Below are 24600 nucleotides of genomic sequence, written 5' to 3'. Positions count from 1 at the left end.
ACCCTTACACTGGTGCAATTCTGTAACACATGTTACACAGCCACTGGTGAATCAACAGAGAGAAAAATGAAGAAAAACGGTTATATAGGTTTTCGCATCCATGGGAGGTAATCAGCATCGACCAAACAGACTGAGCCAGTAGCGCGACATATGTCGTGACAACCAGGTGACAGTATACGAAAAGTAGCGCGACATATGTCGCGACAACCAGCCTAAGGGTTAACATATCTCCATAATCGTCCTTTACACACACACACACACACACACATCATTAAATTATATACCATCACCAACACACAATTAAGTCAGCCATGTTAAACCATAAACAGAAACAAACACATATATTCGGTCAACTTTACTTTTAATAAGATGAATTCATAGTCAAACCATCCACACAAAAAAGAAAATAGTTTTCCAAAAAAAAAAACGCATTCAACAGCTCTTGAGTACATTTCACTGGAAAATAACTGATTTAAACAATGCTAAATCCCTCACTTAAAACCAAAACTAATTACATGTAAAAAAAAAATGTGACCATACAGTTGATCCACATGCAACCCAAATATCTTTTGCAGGAGGGATAGTTAATGCAAAAAGTGTGTGCGTGTGTGTGTATGTGTGAGAGAGAGAGAGTGTGTGTGTGTGTGTGTAGAGGTATGTGTGTTTGCCTGCATGTGTGTGTGTGTGAGAGAGAGAGAGAGAGAGAGAGAGAGTGTATGTGTGTAGAGGTATGTGTGTTTGCCTGCATGTGTGTGGTGTGTGTGTGTGTGTGCTGATGTTTCTTGCTATGGTACATCGCCATGAGCTCTGGCGAGAAGGGGCGATTCATAAATGTTCATTATTATTATTATTTTTATGTATGTGCGTATGAGTGATTATATTCAGGAGGGGCCAGTTCTTAGTAGCAAGGAGGGGGGGGGGGGGGGGACGGGGAGGAATACTTTCTCAACAGATTATCCTATCACATGTACGTACATGCTGCATAATGAACATTTTCCATAGAAATTAGGGTTAAAAGCAGTAATACATAAAATGATCATACATGTACTGGCAAATGGATGACAGTATTTTACATCACATTAAGATAGACTGTATAATATATGCAAGGTTTAGGTCTAGTTTGTGGTTCTTTGCTGTGTTTTTTCTGTTCCCTTCAACATACTGGTACCAGTGTAATGTGAAGGAGGAGGGATTAAATGCTAGTAAGCTGGTGGAGCACTTTTCTCTGCAGTCTCTTCCACCACCCCTGAGAACCATAAAAGGGAGGGAGGAAGAGGAGGGGGTTGGGTGGGCACTTGAGATAAAGTTGGAAAGTGAAGGTACATGGTACATGTAGTACACTGTCCACTATACAGTCTCTGCTACCCAGGCAAAGAAAGGAGGAGGGAGGGGGATGAGACAGAGGTTGGGTTCTCAGTCTCTCTCTCTCTCTCTCTTGTCACCTTGTTCAACTGTACTAATCTTGTGCTCAATAAGCAGTTACTGGTGTGGGTCAGTTAACTGAAGAAACACCTGGCCAGGGCAATTAGACTGAGGCAAGTCCTAAATCGACATGCTTGAATGCACAGCAGACACTGCTGCCAATAACGGATCACTGGCCACCCTCTAACCATGCATGCTGCCTAAGGGGTGTCATGTTTGATGTGCGATGGGGTGTGAATTGTGAGGCCTGCTGTACAAATCCATAAGAGAAAACGTGCTTCTTCACAAAGCAAAACTGGAGCAGCAGATACAATTTTTATTTTTTTAATTACTTTTTTGGAAGGTCGGTCGTGATTTTTTTGGGTACAAGAGGTCCTCGCGATATAACCGAATTCGCGATATAGCCGAATTTGCGATATAGTGGACGGCGATTTAGTGGAATTAGTGCCCTGTACAACGATAAAATGTTTAATCGACAAAACCAAGCTTTCACTAGAACCTCAATCTATCAAGATAAAATTGCTTAATTTAGAGTTGTTCATTACTTAGTACCATGTATTAGCAATTGTTGCATTTGACCTCAGCTCTAGCAACAGAGGAGAAAAAAAAAAGAGAAATAAAACTGATACACACTCCATTAACGGGGGGAGCGGTTTAAAAAAGAATGAATGGAAAGTTTAAACAATGTTGCTAACGTGCAAAATACCAGAAATGATTAATACAAAATTGTGTAGCATGGTATTTGCAGGAAATCACACTCGACAGTACACAAAATGTAATTACTACCTTATCTGTCACACAATTACATGTAAGACATTCAAACATGAGTGCATGTATGTACCGGTACTATCAGGCATGGGAATTGAAAATTGTAAAAAAGGCTGAAAATTTATAACTGAAGACGCGAAGCGTCAAGTCGACGGCGCGAAACGCCTAAGCCTTACTAGGGGGGTCCGGGGGCATGCCCCCCCGGAAAAAAAATTCTCCAAAGAACCCAGATGTCTGGTGTCATCTGAGCTCCAAGTTTGCCATTAATTTCTGTTTTTAGAATCAGAGTTTTTAGTACCAATTTTTGCTTTTTTGAAGAAAAAAAATATATACATGTATTATATGGTTTAAATTTGTTAAAAAATTGATCTGTTGAGACAAACAGGAAAATGTAACTTGTAACACAATCTATGCAATCTGGTTTACTTTCAAACATAAAAGTTCAAGTAACTGAGGCGGGCGGTAGCAGTGCGTGAACAAAGTACGGAAAGTTTTCGCGGGCTTTTGCGCAAAGCCAAAAGTAACCGGTGCTTTTTTTGTGTGCCTCTCCCCTTTATTTTTTCGGCGGACACTTTTGCTTTTTCGGCGGAACAAAACAAAAATTCGGCGGAAATCCGCCGTTCGGCGGACAATTCCCATGCCTGACTATCAAAGACATCAGACACTTGTGGAAAATAAACATGCATGTATTATCTTATAAGAATGTGTGACATAGAACATGACTATACCACCATCAATAAAATCATATTAACAATTGTCATCGATTTATCATCTCATAGACACTCTAAACATGCCTATCATAAAAAAAGCATCATCTGAAGGTATGTGCTCTGAGCATAAACATTACAATGTTCTAGATGATCGAACGTGTAGCAAAGACCTGTACGTGTACATGTAGATATTGTGTCACCTGTGACTCACTTTTTTTCTCCAATGTTCCAAATCATACGTTGTTTTGCTCCAACCAAGACGGCAGATCTTGGCAAACGCGTGAAGCAAAAACAAGATTTGATGACGTTACCCGTACACGTTCCCGTACACGTCCTGAAAAGTGCTACATCTAGATCTTGCTATTATCATAATAAACACCTCCAGATTCAACAACTCTTAACATGATGACTTTCAAAACAGAGAGATACTCTGAACATGGCTACCATAAAAATGACTGAACATTTATACCACCCTAACCACCAAACACTCTGAACAGGACTGTAACCACCCAAAACAGACATTCCTGGAAAAGGGAAGCAGCATAGATTACCAACAATTGCATAGTTACTGTCAAGCGGATTTTTCAATGAAAATGAAAGCTTCTTTCAATGAATGCTATCAACATAACTGCTGACATGTATACGTGTCACTAAAAATAAGCCTCCTACAAGACAGTTGGAATCTATTAATTTGTAAGTTTGGAACTATTGCTACATGAAATATTTTGTTGCAAAGGTAAAATAATACATAACAAAACAATGATTTCTTTTGGTGGTCCTGCATACTTCTGTATAGCTGTATATGTTGTGCGCTTGGGATTGCTTTTAGATTGGTACGCCACCACCAGTGGTACCTGTGATGTGATTCCCCTCTAATAAGAGGACACCTATTATTTGAAGAAAATATACAGGTCACCTGCAAAGTAGGGACACGTTTGGATGACCCTTAAATTGCAGGTACCACTGCCTAACATGATGCATGCAAGAGCAGAACCTTATTATTGTATCTGAGCCTGGCACTGCATGTAGTTCGACTCACTAAAAGAAGCCTTATATATATATTATCATCAATACTGGTTTTCCTGAGTTGCTTGAATGCATGGAATTATGTGTATTACACATATAAACAATAGGATTTCTGTGAACATAAGTTGTGGCCTAAACAAAGTTACCTGTGCATTCATGAAAGCTAAAGCTAAACGCTGAATGAAAATGACATACATATAAAGTCTGGATCTGACATGAGTCAGCACAAGGAGAACAGAACTATCCACTGCGCCTTGGTAGATTTTCAGCATTCAAACACTGTGTGTCATCCTAGTCTTGGAAATGTATAACAGACTTTAACACTTTCTACCCCACCTATGTTGACCAATTTTTTTTTTTTTAGCCGAGACCAGCTGTGCTGCAGCAGGTCACTCAGAATTGTAGTAACTGTGTAGCAACACAATGGAATGCAGGCGTTAGATTGAAGTTAGAGGAAGCAACTGAAGTGACTCAGTGTACGGATATATACGGATATATCCGTACCAGGTCAGATAGAGCTATACGAGTTAAATCTTAAAAACAGATTTTTTTTTTTTTTTTAAATTAAGTAGGAGGTACTGACAACTTCCTTGTACCTGCTGATTGTCACATTCTTAAGTGCTTGGGTTCATACAGGGGGAACTTCTATTTATTGTGTGTGGTTTGTGAAACCTTACTCATAAAAATAACATAAAAATAGTAACAAAATGAGTAAAGTGATAATTATAAAAGAAATCTGAACAAAAATGACAACAAGTCCACTGAAACAAGTTCAAACAAATGTCTTTGGACATATTTTTCCTTGATTCATTCACCAATACAAAGCCTTTGCCACTCTAAACTTAAAGCATTACAAGCAAAGCAACCAAATTTGGATAATGCATTGTTCCACATAAAAAAAACTAAACTCACCACGTACCACATTCTGCTTCCTTTTACGTATAAGCTGGTGAAACCAAACATTACATGTGACTCAATTTATCTGAGAGAACAATATTCGTCACATACCACATTCTTATTCCTTTTACACAAAAACTGCTGAAACTAAAACTTTACATGTGACTAAATGGAAAACGTAAGCAGGAGCGTGCAAAAAAACCCAGTGCAAAGCATGCATATCACAGTCACAAGGTGCATTCTGTGTTATAAAGAATAAGTTAAAAATAATCTGTTAAAATGTTCACCCTGTAATAAAAAGAATAAGTACATCTGTCATTTGATGTGAACCAAAAGATCGTTGATCTGAACCAAAAGATCGTTGATGAAAGTCAGCACCCTGTCATATTCGTACAAATGAACACAAATATACCCTCATATCAAAGTTTCCCTCTGCGCAAAAATAAATGAAAATAAAATAAAATGCACAAACAATGTACATACAAGCTAACTGTAAACACACATGAACATTAAATGACCCCCGCGCATTGTCTGCTGTATGCATGCAAATAGCTAGCCATATCACTATATCTAGCTATATCGCAGATCGCAGTTTAATTACCCCACACAATGGACATTTTTCGGAAATAACTCTTGTCAAGTTTTCATGGGCTCCAATAGGGTTGCTTATTCTTGGAAATAAGAGGGCAAACAAACCTGTGTGTGGCATACTGTATACTAACCACTCTTTTTTTTCCCAAGAAAAAGCAGCCTGTTGAAAACTTGACGGAGTAACTTCTGGAATTTGTCTATAATATTTAAGTTCATAACAACCCCAAAGGAAAGCTGTAGCCATTATTATTACACAAACTCAGTTACATGCAAACAGAGGGTCTTTGCCAAGCAAAAACGAAACGTCAGCTGTCCTTTCAGTTTCACCCATTAGCACATTCTTTCTTTCTTTCTTTATTTGGTGTTTAACGTCATTTTCAACCACGAAGGTTAAATTGCGACGGGGAAAGGGGGGAGATGGAATAGAGCCATTTGTCAATTGTTTCTTGTTCACAAAAGCACTAATCAAAAATTTGCTCCAGGGGCTTGCAACGTAGTACAATATATTACCTTACTTGGGAGAATGCAAGTTTCCAGTACAAAGGACTTAACATTTCTTACATACTGCTTCACTAAAATCTTTACAAAAATGGACTATATTCTATACAAGAAACACTTAACAAGGGTAAAAGAAGAAACAGAATCTGTTAGTCGCCTCTTACGACATGCTAAGGAGCATCGGGTAAATTCTTCCCCCTAACCTGCGGGGGGTACCCATTAGCACAGAACAAGCAGCAAAGCCTTTAATTACAGGCTTGAAAAAACTCCCACCCCATTAGTACACCACAAACTTCATGTACATAAATTTTTTTTCATTAAAAAAAAATAGTCTTCTTCTTCACCGTTCGACAAAAACAAAACCAAAAATGTTTAAAACACCCTTTTCTTCACATTGCAAAAAAAATAAATAGTAAAAACACCTTTTTGTTTCATATCTTAAATGATAAAATATTTTCTTTTTCACACCATAAAACTATTCCCTGTTTGAACCAAAAATCATGGAACACTTTCTGGATAATTATGTGCAGTTGTTAATATCATCCCTTTTGCAGTCAGAAAAAAAAACCACCCACATAAACTCTTTAATTCACATGACAAATCCGCAAAACAGCTCTGTTTTTCAACAGCACTGTAGCGCATGCCACTACACACAAACAAACAAACAAACATTTTGTGTCAAAAAAAATACAAACGCATAAAATTGTAAGCACCTGGAGAGTGAACAGTATTTAAGCAAAGGTAAAAAGTATTTCATAACACATTTAAACCTAACATTTTTTTTCCAAGGGATTATGTGTACAGGTATTGTTTATAAAACAGTTCCTACATAGACACAGTCAGATAAAAAATAAAAAAAATCTACTTCCATCACAAAAGATTTCACCAAACATTCAATACAAACATCTTTAATTGTGACATGACAGTTTCAGTATATATAATCATTTACACCACACAACCCCATATTCACTATTTACAGCATTAACAACCCTTTTTACTGTTTAACAGTACATGTACAAAGTAATAACATTGGTGAGAATACAAATGTGTACCTGTCTGTACAATTTTCAACTCAACGGACTCGCTCACAGCCAAATAAAATCCATTTAAACAACATACTTAACACCTGGCTGACTCCATGAGAGTCTAAACATCCACAAAACAATAACAATAAACACAAAACAAACACAGACACACAACAAAAAAACTCAACAACAATAAACAAAAAACAAATAAACAAATACTGAGAAAAAAAGAAGAAAAAACCACCTCCAGAAACAAACATTCACACCTGGCTGCTTGCACAAGAGCACAAATATTATAAGCAAAATGAAGAAAGAAACAAACAAAAAGAAAAAGAACAACAAAAACAAGCAAACAAACAGACTAAAAACACATATAAACAAACATAAACAAAACAAAAAGCTGAATACAAGATTTTTTTTCTGAAGCAGAAACTGTCATTCTACAGCAAAATCAAATTCACACATTACATGTAACAAACTTGTATGCAATGTTACTGTCAGAGAATTGGGCGCAGCAAAGCTGACCAGCAGACTCTAATACAGGCAAGGGGTGGTTGTGCAGAATTACCACACACATCTTTTAGCTAAAAAATAAAGTATCCACTACTTTCACACAATTAAAAAGAACTGAGCAGAAATTAAATCATAAGAGATGCCAACTTAATTGTTGTAAATGTCCTACAAAGAAAACAAGCTGCCTTTCAACCATAAACCTATTTGCATCCACACATGCAATAACAAAAAAACAAAAAATAGAAGATCATAACAGAACATGACAGTCACAAGCCAGGATTTTGAAAAAAACATCCGCCTCCCTCACATACAGCAAACCACAAAGCAACAAAACAGAGAAAAACAAGAACAATCCAAGAAAAACCCATTCAAACCAAGAACAACAACAGCAGAACTAGTACACAAAGGAATAGCCACAGTACAGCTATCCACACTGGCCCATAGCAGCTTAACAAACAGCAGAGACAAATCTATTTGAACAGCAGTTGTGTTGATGTGTTCAAAGATCCAGGCCTGAGTGAGTTAATATCTCGTCTTTGCACAGAAACATGAAGATGATGCGAACTAATCAAGCGGCAGCGGCCAGTCTGCTCGCACAGCAGTAGAGTTGACATGCTCAAATATCCAGGCCTGAGTGGGTCGGTCCTCTTTGCATGGATACATGAAGATCTCGTGGCTGTCGGCGTCACAGTCCAGACACTGGTTGCTGACGGGATGGTATAACTGGTTGGTATCCTGGGGAAATTACAATGATCCAGTATAATTTTCAGTCACAATTAGGTCATTAACAACAGCAGCTCTTAGCATACTGCTGAAGGGTTGTTGGGGTGGGGTGGGTGGCGTGGGTGGTTGGCGGGGATGAGTAGCCAGGATTATTCCTGTATATATTCTACAACTAAATCAGTCTGCAGATTAATTCAGCAAGCAATTCGCACTCTACACAGGAAGCAGAAAAGCTGTTGGATTTTGGTGATTGTCCAAGTGGAAGGATGTTCCATATAGCACATGCCGGGGGAAGTGGTACGCCAAAAAAACCGCTGTGTGGTACGGCAGCATTCTCTAGTCCAGTTGTCAACTAGGTTTCGAGCTCGAAAGGCGTGTATCTCTCAAAATAAAGAGCACGTGTAATTGTTAGGTACGCGTCGCTTGGCTAGCAGTGTACGGCCGCCAACAGTGGTATTGGTGCACTGTTGGCAGCCGTACGCTGCTAGCACAGCGACGCATACCTAAAACATACACATGCTCTTTTCTTTAGCCGAAGACACAAACACACTTGCATATTGGGACACTACTAATGATGCATTTCAGTTATAATACATCACACTACCTGATCGAATGACCTTTGTTGCTTCAAGCCTCTTGTAATCTCCACCATTTGTGAAAAAGTCCCAAAATCAAACAATATTAACAAATACGACGCTGTCACAAATCGAAAACTGAAGCCTCCAAAACTAAATCCATAACATGTTAATCCTCATTCAATTATGAATCAGCTAAGCCCCAAAAAACTTTGCTACCTTCCATAATTACAACGCAGTAATTATTTGTTTGTAAGATACACGCCTTTCGAGCTCAAAACCTGGTTGACTACCGGACTGCAGAATGCTGCCGTACCACACAGCAATTTTTGTGGCGTACCATTTCCCCCGGCGTGTAACAGCCTGGACAGATCTATGGTGGTGGACACATCAATCAGTTACAAGGGAAGTAACCTATATATCTTCAATATAACATTCATGGACCTAAAAATTACATTAACAAGAAAGCAAAGGAAATTGGCCTATATGGTTGCCACTACTTAAAATAACTACTGGTTATCGGGTTGATATCACTCACATACATATAGCAGACTAATTGGCATAGTTCCCTGAAAAGCCAAGGCTCATAAAATAGTACAACTACCCTCCACCCCATCCCCACCCCTTACCTGTTCCCCTAACGGACCTTGCTGTAAAACAGACAGGTGCGTACCCAGGCAAAATAACTGCATGCACGCAAACACAGCCAGAAAGACAGTTGTGCACACACACAAACATACACTGATGGGTTAAAACCTATTCCACATACCAGGTTATACTTGAAGCGCTGGTTCCCCTGCATGCCGTGACAACCAAACAGGATGACTGGCGCTTTTGGCATTGACTGAGAGGCGTCAAAGCACACTGTACGCTTCTTTGGTCGGACGTCTTTGTGCCACGATAACTCAAATTGCTGAAACAAGAGCAATCAGTTGAAAAAATTAAGGCTGTAGATTCTGAGGCATATATATGCATAAATGGAAAAAATATAACATATGAGTAGATGCACACATACATATAGACACACAGACAGACGGACCAACAGAGCCACACACACAAACACATTGAGACACAGACACACACATCTACCTCTTATACTCACGCTTGCAAACACATGCAATGTCAGAAATGTCAGTGGAATTTTATGAAAACACACAATGCAAGACTGGTTAAAACTGTGTCACAAATAAAAAGCTATCAATGGACCAGTTTTGTTCACAGACTAAGAGGGCAATAGATAATTTGGACCTGGACTGAAAATATGTATGGGTCCAAATGTCGTTGCTACAAACAAATTCTTCAGTCGGAAGGGCTCCCACATGTCGATCAGCCAGGGATCAGAACAATGCATCAGATAAAACAAAGTATGCATCAATGACCGAGGACCGAGTACTCAGGAACAACACAGAGAAATAGTACATAGTATAGTAGAAAGAAGAAATGTGGGAAACTTTTTCAGTTTTGAAATCTGTACAATGTAAACCTAGTGCCTTACACTGGGTGTTTTTTTCCAGGAAGCTATGTATGGATAGTAGACTGTAGACAGACTTAATGATTTGAAAAACAGAAAAACAAAGGTGTACCTGTTCTCCCCCAGACCCCCCGTCCTTGACACAGGTCTCTAGCTGGAAGCGTTCGTTCCCTCCCTTGTAGCGGGTATCAACACACAGGTTACTGGCCTTGTTCCGCAGCTGAAAATCATCATCAATCATCATCATCATCATCATCATCATCATCATCATCATCATCATCATCATCAATCAATCAATCAATCAATCAATCAATCAATCATCATCATCATCATCATCATCATCATCATCATCATCATCATCATCATCATCATTGTGATCCACACCATCATTATCAGTTTTGTCATCACCATTACTATCTTTGTTGCTGTTGTGTTTTTACATTAAGTCAAGTTTTGACTAAATGTTTTAACATAGAGGAGGAATCGAGACGAGGGTCGTGGTGTGTGTGTGTGTGTGTGTGTGTGTGTGTGTGTGTGTGTGTGTGTGTGTGTGTGTGTGTGTGTGTGTGTGTGTGTGTGTGTGTGTGTGTGTGTGTGTCCCCAGATATATTTTTCATTTTTTCGATAAATGTCTTTGATGAAGTCATCCGTTTTTTTGTAAAAGTTGAGGCGGCACTGTCACACCCTCATTTTTCAATGAAATTTTGGCCAAGCAATCTTCGACGAAGGCCGGACTTTGGTATTGCATTTCAGCTTGGAGGCTTAAAAATTAATTGATGACTTTGGTCATTAAAAATCTGAAAATTGTAATTAAAATTATTTTTTTATAAAATGATCCAAAATTACGTTTATCTTATTCTTCATCATTTTCTGATTCCAAAAACATATAAATATGTTATATTTGGATTAAAAACAAGCTCTGAAAATTAAAAATATAAAAATTATGATTAAAATAAAATTTCCGAAATCGATTTAAAAACAATTTTATTTTATTCCTTGTCGGTTCCTGATTCCAAAAACATATAGATATGATATGTTTGGATTAAAAACACGCTCAGAATGTTAAAATGAAGCGTACAGAAAAGCGTGCTATGCAGCACAGCGCAACCACTACCGCACTAAACGGGCTCGTTAATTTCACTGCCTTTTGCACGAGCGGCGGACTACGGTCATTGTGAAAAAATGCAGTGCGTTCAGTTTCATTCTGTGAGTTCCACAGCTTGACTAAATGTAGTAATTTTGCCTTACGCGACTTGTTTTTTATTGTCATTACAAACTGTCACAAGTGTTAGCATTATAGGAATGCCACGTCAGAGTACACTTGTGACGAGAGATTCATGAATAAGTTTATTGTCGTGGTTGAATGGTTTGCGAATGACGTGTGTGTGTGTGGAGGGGGGGGGGGGGATAAGGATGGCCTGATGAGGTCAGAAAGAGGTTGCCAGGGGAGTGAAATGTGCAGGAAAAACTCCAGATAATCATCATCAAGTGTTAAGGCAGATGTCACCAGAGGGATTCTGTTGATAGGCACTGTATTTGCACCCGCAGGCTACAGGAGTCACAGGTTCACAAATACACATTCAATGAACTCAAACAAGCATTATATGAGGCCGAAGACTCATTTGCACAGAACACAAACCCTCACCTCTCCATGTGCCAGTGGCTGTGGTTCCACAGGAGGGTAATACTTGGGCAGATCAAAGGCCACATTTTCCATGAACCATTTGAAGGGTTTGCAGTTGAGCTTGGTTCTGATGGCACGCTGCTCTGTCAAGTCCCCCTCATCAATGTTGCGATAATGTGGACGCTTTTTGTATAGATACTCTGCGTACTCGTCCATCCAAACTTCTGCCACTCGACGGTAATTCTGAATCCAAAGCACAAATTATTACAGATAATCTTTGCTTTAATTATGTTGTAAATAAACTGCCTGGGGAAGCTACTGGTTACCACAGATTTACTTTCAAATGACTTTTTTTGTTAGCCTTAGTGTGAATACTTTGCAAACGATGAAAAGTGTCAACTTTCAGCCACTGAAAAAAAGACCTTTCAAACACTAATCAATGGTAAAAAAGACCTGTATGCTGTAACATAATCAATGCCAATGCTACAATGGGTTTTTTTATCCATGAAAACAAGTCACATGCAACATGAACGTTCAACAAAATAAAACCTTGGAACAATACAGCTGCACATGAAACACGAAGACCCTCCAATTAGAGGACATCTTCCAATAAAGGATGCTTTTTAGGCCTCAGTTTATGAACTTGACTAATGAACACCTGCCATGAAAGGACACCCACACTTTAGCTATCCAAGGGTGTCCTCGCATAACACGTACCACTGTTCTAGCAGCTAAAAAGTGTGATACTTACCCTACCCACAAAATCACCGACCCCTGGATTGGGGAATGGAGCAAACTTTCTGTAGATGTGACCCACCCTGGAACAAGGTGCATCCACCATGCGACCGCCACATTGCCACAGCTACAAGAAATAAAGCATTGCATCAGCATTTCATGAAAATGAAACTTTCAACATCTTTTTACTTTACTTCCTACCTTTCTTCCTGTTATTTCCGCCTTTTTTTCAGTCTTTCTTTTTTTCTTTCCTTCTTTCTTTTTGTTGTTCAGCTTTCATGATACTTAAGTGGGACAAACTTGGACTTGGAATGTGTTTGAACAAAATCTCATAGAAGGGATTGTTACATTGCTATCATGGTAAAAAATCCTTCTTTATTTGGCAGCAAGCAATAATAATAGACTCATTTTTATCAAGTTATCATTTTCACCATTTGAAGCGGTGTTCATTAGTAGACCCAATACAATTCTGTTCTTGCCATATTCTGAATTTACCTTGAAGGAGAGTTCATACTGCTCCCCGCCCCAGATGTCAAGGCCAGGGTCGTAGCCGCCCAGCTCCCAGAACCATTTAGTGCTGATCGCAAAAAGACCGCCCGCCATGACAGGGCTCCTGTACACAAACCAGAGAGACAGATAATCTATATTATATATACGACTTGTGTCTGTGTGTCTGTGTGTCTGTGTGTGTGTGTGTTCGCGATGCACGGCCAAAGTTCTCGATGGATCTGCTTCAAATTTGGTGGGCATATTCAGGTAGACCCCGGACACAACCTGGTCGATGAGAAGTTTCAACACGTGCTCTCACAGCGCGCAGCGCTGAACCGATTTTGGTTTTTCTGTTCATCTTCCCAGGTCCATGCCCAGTAACTCTTCCTTATCTTCTCCAGTGTTTTGCGTTTATCTCCCTTCCTTCGTTTGGCGTCAATCCATATTCCTGTTACTATTTGTAGAACACAACGCTCAATCCATATTCCCGTTACTATTTTTAGAAGGTCACTGTCCCGGCGAAGCCGGGTATTACTCTTCCTTATCTTCTCCAGTGTTTTGCGCGTTTATCTCCCTTCCTTCGTACGGTGCGCCGGCAAAGCCGGCGTACACCCGGCAAAGCCGGGTCCCCGGCAAAGCCGGGTATTCGGCTCTACTTCTTCCCGGCGAAGCCGTACCCGGCGAAGCGGGTATTCATCTAGTATGACATATGCGAGGTAAAAAGAAAAGAAAAATTGAGTTCAACATCAATGGGTATGATTCACTCACTGGAAAAAAACAAATGCTAATTGTGATAGTTAGGCCTAAAACAGAAGTCCTCAATCCTGGCCATCCTTGTAGCAGACCGAAAGTCACTACCTTCCAGCATTCACCGACAAAGGCATTAACTCACGAGTATACACTCACACTTTCTCTCATCTCTCTCACACACACACTCACACATGTGCAGACACACACACACACAAATGTGCACACACACACACACGTGTAGACATACACACACACACACACACACATATACAGACATACAAACACACACATGTGCACAAACACACATGTGCACAAACACGCACGTGTGCACAAACACAAACACACACACACACACACATACACTCTCTCTCTCTCTCTCTCTCTTTCTCTCTCTTTCTCTCTCTCTCTCTCTCTCTCTCTCTCTCTCTCTCTCTCTCTCTCTCTCTCTCTCTCTCTCTCTCTCTCTCTCTCTCCCTCTCTCTCTCTCAGCCCCCTTATGTCTTCTGACATTCCCCCACCCCCCAATTTCAGCAGAGAAACAGTTACTGACTCAAAGGGCTCAGCTGGGTGTTTCTTATCTCTTTCCAGCAGTGGCAGACGCTTGTAGAAGAATTCCCAGTCAAAGGCCCCCCTCGCTCCTTCATCCTGGGCACGGTAGGCAAAGTTCTCGTAGTCAATCACGTCGATGAAAGGACACACAACAGTCCTGTAGTCCTGTTGGATAGGCTCTGTAAGGAAAAGGATAAGGTAGCTTATTGTCCTGTGACTCATGGAAATTCAGGCAGCTTTTACACTGGGGAAAGCAAGCTGCCATACAGTAAGGTGCTACCCAATTTTTGTTCCTTTTCCTGCACGTTGTTCATTAGCCTGACAAAAGTATACATGTGATGGAAGGTCATCCATGACGAGTCAACTTTTTCTGCTAACTCTTATTTTCATGATTGTTCAGTCTATGTTCCATTTGTCAGACATCCGGGGAAAAAAGTAGATAATGTTTAAAAACCAGAAAAATTGGCTTCAACTTTTCCTCAATAATTTTAATAGCATAATAGATGATTTGAAAACCCAATCAACCATCAGGAAATCATTTCTTAAATGTGAGGAATAATCTCTGATTTCTGGAATGGGAACTTCCTAACTGCACAACATCATTTGTGATGCTCTCATGATGATGGAGCAAAATGTGTGCTATATCTGCACGTGTCTAGCTCTTGGCTTACCCAGCAAAGGTGGCAAATAGTTGATGTTGGCTTCCACATGAGAGTCCAGGAAGATGAGCACGTCCCCTGTGGCAGCCTTGGCTCCCATCAAGCGTGTTCTGATCAAACCTTCACGCTTGGCTGCCCGCACGACTTTCACATTGGTGAAGTGCTCTTTGACGTAGGTGTCCAGTGGCTCCTTGCAATGCTCTGATGACAGACACAAAAAGAAAAAGTCGCATGAAAATTAATTTTTTGAGAGAACAATGGTGTGGACGCATGTCCGAGTGTGGTATACAAACTCGGCTTGAACACATATAATTATTTCCATCTCATCACTACCATCCTGGGATGACCCTTACTTTTCCTTTGTTCACTCCTCCTTTTCTGGCCAGGACAGATAAAAAAAAATAAGTGCGGTTCGCTGTGAAAGAAATTGCAGGGTGTGGGGATGGGGGGTATGAGAGAGTTCACATGTCTGTGCACTATTCAGTCAGCCTGGTTTTTTACATTTAGTCAAGTTTTGACTAAATGTTTTAACATAGAGGGGGAATCGAGACGAGGGTCGTGGTGCATGTGTGTGTGTGTGTGTGTCTGTCTGTCTGTCTGTGTGTGTGTGTAGAGCGATTCAGACCAAACTACTGGACCGATCTTTATGAAAATTTACATGAAGTTCCTGGGTATAATATCCCCAGATTTGTTTTCCTTTTTTGGATAAATGTCTTTGATGACGTCATATCCGGCTTTTTGTAAAAGTTGAGGCGGCACTGTCACACCCTCATTTTTCAATCAAATTGATTGAAATTTTGGCCAAGCAATCTTCGACGAAGGCCGGACTTCGGTATTGCATTTCAGCTTGGTGGCTTAAAAATTAATTAATGACTTTGGTCATTAAAAATCTGAAAATTGTAAAAAAAGTATTTTTTTTATAAAACGATCCAAATTTACGTTCATCTTATTCTTCATCATTTTCTGATTCCAAAACCATATAAATATGTTATATTTGGATTAAAAACAAGCTCTGAAAATTAAAAAAATTAAAAATTATGATCAAAATTAAATTTTCGAAATCAATTTAAAAACACTTTCATCTTATTCCTTGTCGGTTCCTGATTCCAAAAACATATAGATATGATATGTTTGGATTAAAAACACGCTCAGAAAGTTAAAACGAAGAGAGGTACAGTAAAGCGTGCTATGAAGCACAGCTCAACCGAGCCAAACAGGCTCGTCACTTTCACTGCCTTATGCACTAGCGGCGGACTACGTTCAGTTTCATTCTGTGAGTTCCACAGCTTGACTAAATGTAGTAATTTCGCCTTACGCGACTTGTTTTAATCTGTCCCTGTATGTTAGAATATGATAACCCTGCAGGCAAATTTTTTTCTCTGGAAGCTGGATAACCCAAAATTACTGATGGTTAGTATTTGCTTGGAAAAGCCGATCAAAGTTCATTACAAGAGGCTAGAATAGCTGAGAGTTTTATTTCAGTGAGACACATTTATATGCACGTAACACAATCAAAAACCAATTAATCCATTGAGCTATAAAAACCATGCAGGCATTAAAAACCAACACAGGCATCAACACAAGAGCAATAACAGTGACACAGCATGTTGACATCTTAAAGCTTTATTGAGCTGCAAGTGTAACAGCTGTTCTCACAACCTGTCTCTCTCAATGTTATAAGCGTGTGTGTGTGAGAGAGAGGAAATAGAGAGAGTGTGTGTGTGTTTGTGTGTGTGTGTGTGTGGGGGGGGTGAAGGGAAGAGAGAGAGAAATACTTAATGTGTGTGTGTGTATATATGTGAGAGAGAGAGAGAGGGAAAGAGAGAGAGAGAGAGAGAGCGAGAGAGAGAGAGAGAGAGAGCGAGAGAGGGAAAGAGAGAGAGAGGGAAAGAGAGAGAGATGGAAAGAGAGAGAGAGAAGCTGAGCTGTGTATTTGTGTGTGAGACAGAGAGAGAGTGTATGCATGTGTGTAACTTATAACAAACAAATGTCACGAAACCAGATTTTTCCCCTACGTCAAACACTTTTTTTTCTCCTAGCATGGACTAGGGGTGAATTTTTCCTGTTCTCCACATAAAACCCAATCCAATCTCTTGCTGCACTTACCAAAACTTATACACATTTTTTAACCAAAGATGTTAGCTAATTCTCCACAATCGAAATTCATCCCTTATTTACATCACCTCAAGTAAGGAGAATTATGCACACCCCCTCTATGCATGCATAATTGACGGATTCAAAAAATCACTCAGTAGGGGTTTGCAGGCATGGGAATTAAAAATTGTAAAAAAGGCTGAAAATGTGTAAGTAATAACAAAGTCGACGGCGCGAAGCACCTAGCCTTACTAGGGGGGTCCGGGGGCATGCCCCCCCGGAATTTGTTTTCTCCAAAGAACCCAAATGGTGCAATTTGGTGTCATCTTAGCTCCAAGTTTGCCATTCAATTCAGTTTTTAGAACCATTTTTGCCTCCCCCAATTTTTTTTTGGCGGAAACTTCTGCTTTTTCGGCGGAACAAAAAAACAATTCGGCGGAAATTTGCCTTTTGGCGGACAATTCCCATGCCTGACTTTGTATGGGTTGTGAAAGAGTGAATACCCTTGTTTCAAGTGAGACAAACAATCCACGGACCAATCACAAGCGAGGGGTGAGTCTGGCACACGTGAACAAGGAGCACGTGTAGATTATTTGTCGCAGAAAAAGCAAGGGTATTCACTCTGTTACAACCCCTTCAAACCCGACAGAGTTATTTCTGAACATCGTCTATTTCTAATTTATCTCCCTAATCAGCCCCAGAGTATAGCTTCAAAGGGTAACGTACCTTTGGAGCTGAAGTCATCGGCGAGAATGACCTCATGTACAAGGTGTTTGGGGGCGCGATCCAAAACACTGTAAACTGAACGCACCAAGGTGGAAAAATGTTCATTGTGGAATGGCAGGATGATGCTAGCTGTTGGCAGTTTACTCAGGTACTTTTTCGTCTGGCAGCTGAAAATAAATGAATGAATAAAGAAATAAGGAAATAAAGAAATAAATCAGCTTACCATGTTTTATCGGGTGTTTCATCGATCAATATAAGATGAAAGATTCCACTCACCTTTTTATGAGGCTACACAGACTAAGGCAAGGTTTGGGACTAGCTAGGACTTGAAATAAAAGGAGATAAAAGAGCTGATTTATACACTGAACATTTGTGCGTCTCATAGAAAAATTCAATAATATACTTCACACAGAAAGCTAATGTGAAAATCAAGGATGGCAACAGGTGTTCACAGACCCTTCTGCCACCAGCACTGATGTAAGTATATTTAAATGTTGATAGATCAATGTGATTCATAACATATACAGGGACATTTTCTTGTTATTCTTCCTCAGCAATCGATAATGTGAGTGCTTCAATGACAATAGACACTTACGAGGTTAGGAGGGGGGGTCGGGAGGGGGGGGGGGGGGGGGGGGGGGGGAGCTTGAAAAAGAAATTCAACCATCCTAGAAATTGTGTCAAAGGTGCCAGGCACAAAGTGAAGATCGTTCTAAAGCTAGTGTGTTGCTCTATTGCAAACAGTTTTTCAAGTTAAAGAAAGCAAGAAGACAAATTACTCAGGGTGTCTGATGTCCTTGAGTGCTCTCTGCAGGGAAATCTTGTCGCTGGCTAAAGCGTTGAAGCCGTTGACCTTGTAGAGGTCACCCTTCTTCTGCTCCTCATCCTGACCCAGAATGTATGCTTGACCCTGTTCTCCTGGACCTGAGAGAAAACACGACAGACATAAAATTTTGAATGTAAACAGCCGTGTTATTGTTAATAATCTATTTAACCAATAAAGAAATATTAGGTCTCATCTTGGGACATCATCCTATATAACATTAACAGTACCTGCTATTCCTTTTTACATTTAGTCAAGTTTTAACAAAATGTTTTAACATAGAGGGGGGAATCGAGACAAGGGTCGTGGTGTATGTGTGTGTGTGTGTGTGTGTGTGTGTCACTGTGTGTGTGTGTGTGTGTGTGTAGAGCGATTCAGAGTAAACTACTGGACCGATCTTTATGACATTTTTCATGAGAGTTCCTGGGTATGATATCCCCAGATATTTTTTTCATTTTTTCGATAAATATCTTTGATGACGTCATATCCGGCATTTTGTAAAAGTTGAGGCGGCACTGTCACACCCTCATTTTTTAATCAAATTGATTGAAATTTTGGCCAAGCAATCTTCGACGAAGGCCGGACTTTGGTATTGCATTTCAGCTTGGAGGCTTAAAAATTAATTAATGACTTTGGTCATTAAAAATCTGAAAATTGGAATTAAAAGTATTTTTTTTATAAAACGATCCAAAATTACGTTTATCTTATTCTTCATCATTTTCTGATTCCAAAAACATAAATATGTTATATTTGGATTAAAAACAAGCTCTGAAAATTAAAAATATAAAAATTCTGATTAAAATTCAATTTCTGAAATCGATTTAAAAACAATTTCATCTTATTCCTTGTCCGTTCCTGATTCCAAAAACATATAGATATGATATGTTTGGATTAAAAACACGTTCAGAGAGTTAAAAGAATAGAGATATAGAAAAGCGCAACCGCTACCGTGCTTTTCTGGATTGTTGATTTCACTGCCTTTGCCACGAGCGGTGGACAGACGATGCTACGAGTGTATGGTCTTGCGGAAAAAATGCAATGCGTTCAGTTTCATTCTGTGAGTTTGACTGAGCTTGACTAAATGTTGTATTTTCGCCTTACGTATGCGACTTGTTTCATTTACCGCACCAGAAATATTTCTACATTTAACTTTTTTTCTTTTAATGCGCTGCGCATGTTACTGTTAATCAGTACAGGGGACTTCCACTAAATCGCGGTCCACTAATTCGCGAATTCGGCTATATCGCGCAGATCTCTTAGACCCCGAAAAAAGCGGGACCAACCTTAAAAAAAAACTTAAAAAAAAAGAAGTTTGTTCCGATTTTTCTTTGTGAAGAAGCACGTTTTCTCTTGTGGACTTGTACAGCACGCCTCAAACTTCACACCCCATCGCACATCAGTCAAACATTAGGCAGCATGGTTAGTGGTTGACCATCCTTTATTGTGTTCAGTCAAGCATGCCGATTTACGACTTGTGTCCATCTAATTGCTATGGCCAGGTGTTTCTCTCTCCTCCTTACTTTGCCTGGGTAGCAGAGACGGTAGAATAGACAGTGTTACTAACCTTCTGGCAATCCCTCCTCCCTCCCATTACACTGGCAAATATGCTGTACAATATTTTGCCCTTGTTTTTGGACTGGGGTTGTTAATTGCAGAGGGTAAGAGTGAGTGTGTTTGCAACAGCAGAGGTGAGTAGTTGTTATTGTCTTTCTCATACAACACCAAGAAAAACTCGGACAGTATCCATCCAATTCAAATTCTTGTTAACATGTTAAAACCGAGACATTGGACCAACAACAACAAAAAAACCTTTTTGTTTTGTTTTTGCGGACCCCCCTTTCAACAAAAGTTTTGCGAATCGGTAATATCGCGATCTAAAATCTTTGGACCCCAAAGACCGCGATATACGTGTAGTGGAAGTCTACTGTATAAGGTAATTCATTAGTAAACTATTAGCAATTAATTATCTTCATTATCAGTATTAATTATTACCTTGTCGCAGCTTCTCTTCCTCGATGGCCTTGTAGTCATGCCAGTCCACTTTTCCTGAGTCATCTTCTTGGACCGCCATACCTAAAACCTGTGCAAAACATGTGCAAACCACAGCCAGTTAGACATTGAAAAAACATGCATGCATGTAATATACTTAACACTGCTTTTGGTCACAGTATCGATATAGAATTAATCTTAACGTCCTTGCAGTAGTTGCCAATTTGAGACATGTATTTTGATAACACACTTCCAATTCAAGCTCCAGACTGCCACATTATAATATTCATGGCAGAAGCAAGACACCCCAAGATGATCACTTTTTATTTGTTTTACTCAAGAATAAACATAAGATTTCATTGACCTTTTGTTCTATTCCTGTAACAAACAAACAAATCGGTAAAACGATGAACAGAATTTCTTTCTTAAAAAAGCAAACAAAAATCTAATTTGTATAATTCTTCATTGGTATTGTACATTGTTCTGAATATTTACACTCAGATAGCAATTACTCTTCTTGTGCTTGCAAAATATGTGTCGGTCTGTATCGATATGGAACTCCATTAGAAACTAGACACATTTTTGGTTAAGAATTAAGGTTTAAGAACATGTATAGAATCAAAGAAAAGAACAAGTTACAGAACGAAAAAGATTGGATCTGCTGTCGGAAAAAAAAACGCAAATACAAGCAAACAAAACCGCGACGACACGTTTCTTTTCTTAATTCTCGTCCTAAAGTGTTTTTTCCGCGTGTTTTTTAACAGGACGTTTGAGGCCCTGCACACATGTATGGGAAAGCCGAGACTAATAATGGCGGCCACCATGTGCTATGTCCCAATCCCTACTACGAGCCGGGAATATTACACATTGAAATACACACATTAATTCGCACGCACATACTTATCCCAACGACATAAAATTACAAACATAAACATTCATTCACATACACATGTATGCACCTGCCTGGGGACATATAATGCAATGCATTTACAAACATATGATGAAATTTGTTTTTCCTCACTTAAGAGAAAAATATTTCTAATAAGTTATATCCGGCGTCTCCCGATAAGAAAAACCTTGGATATAAGAAAGCAAAAATAGTTTCATATATATATAGCTATTCTGATAGACACGTGGGGGAATTCAGGGGCTGTGATTGGATGGTCTTACACATCCCTTTTCCGAATATCAAAGCATAATGCTACGGAAGTCGGCCATTTTTGTCAATATCCAAAAGCATATTGGCAATAACAAAGACGCATGGTTCCGGTTTCTTCCACGTGTATAAAGTACACGCATACCTCGCCAGGTTTGTTTATGTGACAAGTCGACAAACGAAGCCATTTGCTTTGTGTGTGTTTTTGTTGTTGCTTAATGTACATGACATACATTACGTGAAAAATCCAGTTCTTTAACAGGCAACAAACCTTGCAAATTTCCAGAAGCTGCAATCTGAAGCGACCTATCTCTGATTCTAGCAGACGATCTCTCCAATGTTTAACACAAAATCAGCAAACTCTCCTGTCACATAGAACGTCCATTGTATAGTGCAATGTTGAAATGAAGTTACCGGTCTGAAACATTTAGTCGTTTCTTCTGAGACAATCCTTGTTCTCTTATCATCTACAGATTTACCGCAGTCTTCACCACGCGAATTCCCAACAGAAGTCAGACTTTCGAACATACAATCTACGTAGGCAAGCATGATACGTCATGACGTCATATGATTCCTAGCATATTGACGTAATGCTATACATCCAGTTATCTCGAGTTTTCTCCGTAATACATGTCCGTGGGTTTTTCAATGTTCGGTTATTTCCGTGGCTTCATGCGGAAAGGGAACCGTCGTCTGCAATCAACGACATGGACCATTCTGGTACTTGTTGCTGACAAAAACATGATTTTAACACAGAATTTAATGTCAGAATAGCTATATAAACGCTATTGTGTTTTCATCGTAGCAATAGGGCCCGATATTTAGACTCGAACAAGTATAATGCGACTCGTCTTCGACTCGTCGGCATTAATATACTTGTCTCGTCTAAATATCGGGCCCTATTGCTACGCTGAAAACACAATAGCTGTTAATCATCTCGGATATATATATATATATGCAAAAATAATTTCCCCTGGACTTTCTTATAAGCGGGTTCCACTGTACTTGAGTACAGAGTTAAGTCTTAAAAACATTGAAATATAATCCAGCTCAATACTTACTCCTGAGTCTCTACTCCTCTCTGATCCCATCTCCTTTGCATTTGCATCCACGAAATGTTCGAAATATGATCCATGACGTCCAAAGATTTGTTTCAGAACAAGAGGTCCCAAAATAATGAGGATCAATGCACCAACGACATACTTTATTAGTCTGACTGTATTACGCCTCATTTTTTCTTCGCTTGTTACTTGCGGCACTGTCTGAAAAGAAGAAAAAGCCATAAAAATGTGAACATGATTTATTACAAGAGCACAAAAGTTATCTTTTCCAAGAAACTGTAACAAAACCTAGATCTTTATGTGAATGTCACATTTTCTTGGATTGGAATTTTGTATAAAACTGGACAAAAAATATGCTTATGATCGATATCCTGAAAAGAGAAAGAGCTTAACTCATGACTTCACAAAAAACTGCTGGCCATGCGTTTTCTGTTTCATGCATGCATGGGTGTGTGAGGGGTAATATTATCATCTTATGGGGAGCTAGGGTACTGCAGCCCGCTGGGATGCTTATCAATTTGATTCAAATTGCCAAAAGCCACAAAGAGTATGAATCATTGTAACAGAAATGAAGAAAGTAAAGTGTATCTGGTAAAATGGTGCATTGATTTGATGTAATTGTAATACATAAACAACTTTAACAAATTAGGGTTAATATATATAGACACCATGACCATCTGAAGAGTTAATGGACCTTCTTTTATTAATCACATACACACGCGCGCACACACACACACATACATACACACACACACACACACGAAGTACAGGGCTGATGGAAAATACAGAATGTCAACTCGAACTGATCTGGTGATGGTTGTAAAATTATACTGTTGACTATATAATGACACTGACAGAAAATATGACACACACTGCAGCTGACAAACTATACTCAAGAAAAAAAGTAATTAACGGGGGTGGAAAAGTCATCGGGACGGGTTACACAGTCACACGTCACCCCCCCCCCCCCCCCCCTCCCTCCCTGCACACACAATCCCCCTCATCTACTCATCATTAAGATACCTGTCCAACTTACCCTTTTCTAGTTACGTTCATATACCCATTTGTTGCACCAAATGACTTGTGAGTAAAACTCGAGAAAAAAAAAGGACACAATCTCGACATACCAGTCAGCGATCGCAACTGTCCGTGTCAAAAAATCGATCACGAAATCCTGTAAAGTGTGATTGAGGAACTAAACTTGTGTGTTCAGGAGAGAGCTCCTAAGAAGTTCTCCTCCGATGAAGTTTTATTCATACCTCATCCGTGCCCTTCCAGGAATTTGTTCGAGTCGCAGTCGACTGGATCTTTGGAATATTAGCAACTTGCCTCTTTTAAACTGTTTACATTTTACACGTCTTCTGCCAACTGGCTCTTCCAGATTCCGACATGAGAGTTGTTTCCCCTGAGCAAGGGGAGTACTTGTTATTTGCACTTACAGGTCACCATGACGGTATGAATTATCGTTCCTGTCTCAGCTTGTTTTCATGATGATACATTTAAGCGTTAGTGTAGCTTAAATTAGCATAATAAAATGAATCTCTGTCTCGTTTCTTCGCTGATGTATTTTTTTTCTTGTCGATGTGTGCACGTGTGTGTATGTACTTGTTGTGTGTGTGTGTGTGAGTTGGACGGTATGTGTTTGTGTTAACAATACTTTTATTATGTAGGTTTTTCATTAATGGTTGTTGATAGTTATATGCATGTATGCAATATAATTTTTTCA

The 24600-nt window shown here is 39.4% G+C and overlaps 1 protein-coding gene across 2 annotated transcripts; it reads right to left on the bottom strand.

Moving 5' to 3' along the window:
• Positions 1-344: 344 nt before the first annotated feature.
• LOC138969047 (putative polypeptide N-acetylgalactosaminyltransferase 10) lies at positions 345-24365 on the bottom strand. 2 transcript variants are annotated; one of them, XM_070341741.1, is made up of 13 exons: positions 24134-24365; positions 22875-23075; positions 20661-20748; positions 18625-18769; positions 17846-18012; positions 15038-15226; positions 14368-14545; positions 13074-13191; positions 12595-12705; positions 11865-12086; positions 10332-10439; positions 9518-9661; positions 345-8185 (listed from the first exon to the last, which is right to left on the bottom strand). In XM_070341741.1, exons 2-13 carry the CDS (start codon positions 23043-23045, stop codon positions 8015-8017), a joined length of 1812 nt encoding a protein of 603 aa, XP_070197842.1. In that variant the 5' UTR covers positions 23046-23075; positions 24134-24365; the 3' UTR covers positions 345-8014. The 2 variants fall into 2 exon arrangements, with proteins under 2 accessions (XP_070197842.1, XP_070197843.1); XM_070341742.1 differs by lacking the exon at positions 24134-24365 and adding an exon at positions 23911-24126.
• Between the last annotated feature and the right edge of the window lie 235 nt (positions 24366-24600).

Source organism: Littorina saxatilis, linkage group LG6 (genome assembly GCF_037325665.1).
Source record: "Littorina saxatilis isolate snail1 linkage group LG6, US_GU_Lsax_2.0, whole genome shotgun sequence".
Classification (NCBI taxonomy): Eukaryota; Metazoa; Mollusca; class Gastropoda; order Littorinimorpha; family Littorinidae; genus Littorina; species Littorina saxatilis.
Note: the sequence above shows the minus strand (reverse complement) of the source record. Positions and strands in the feature narration are given on the sequence as shown.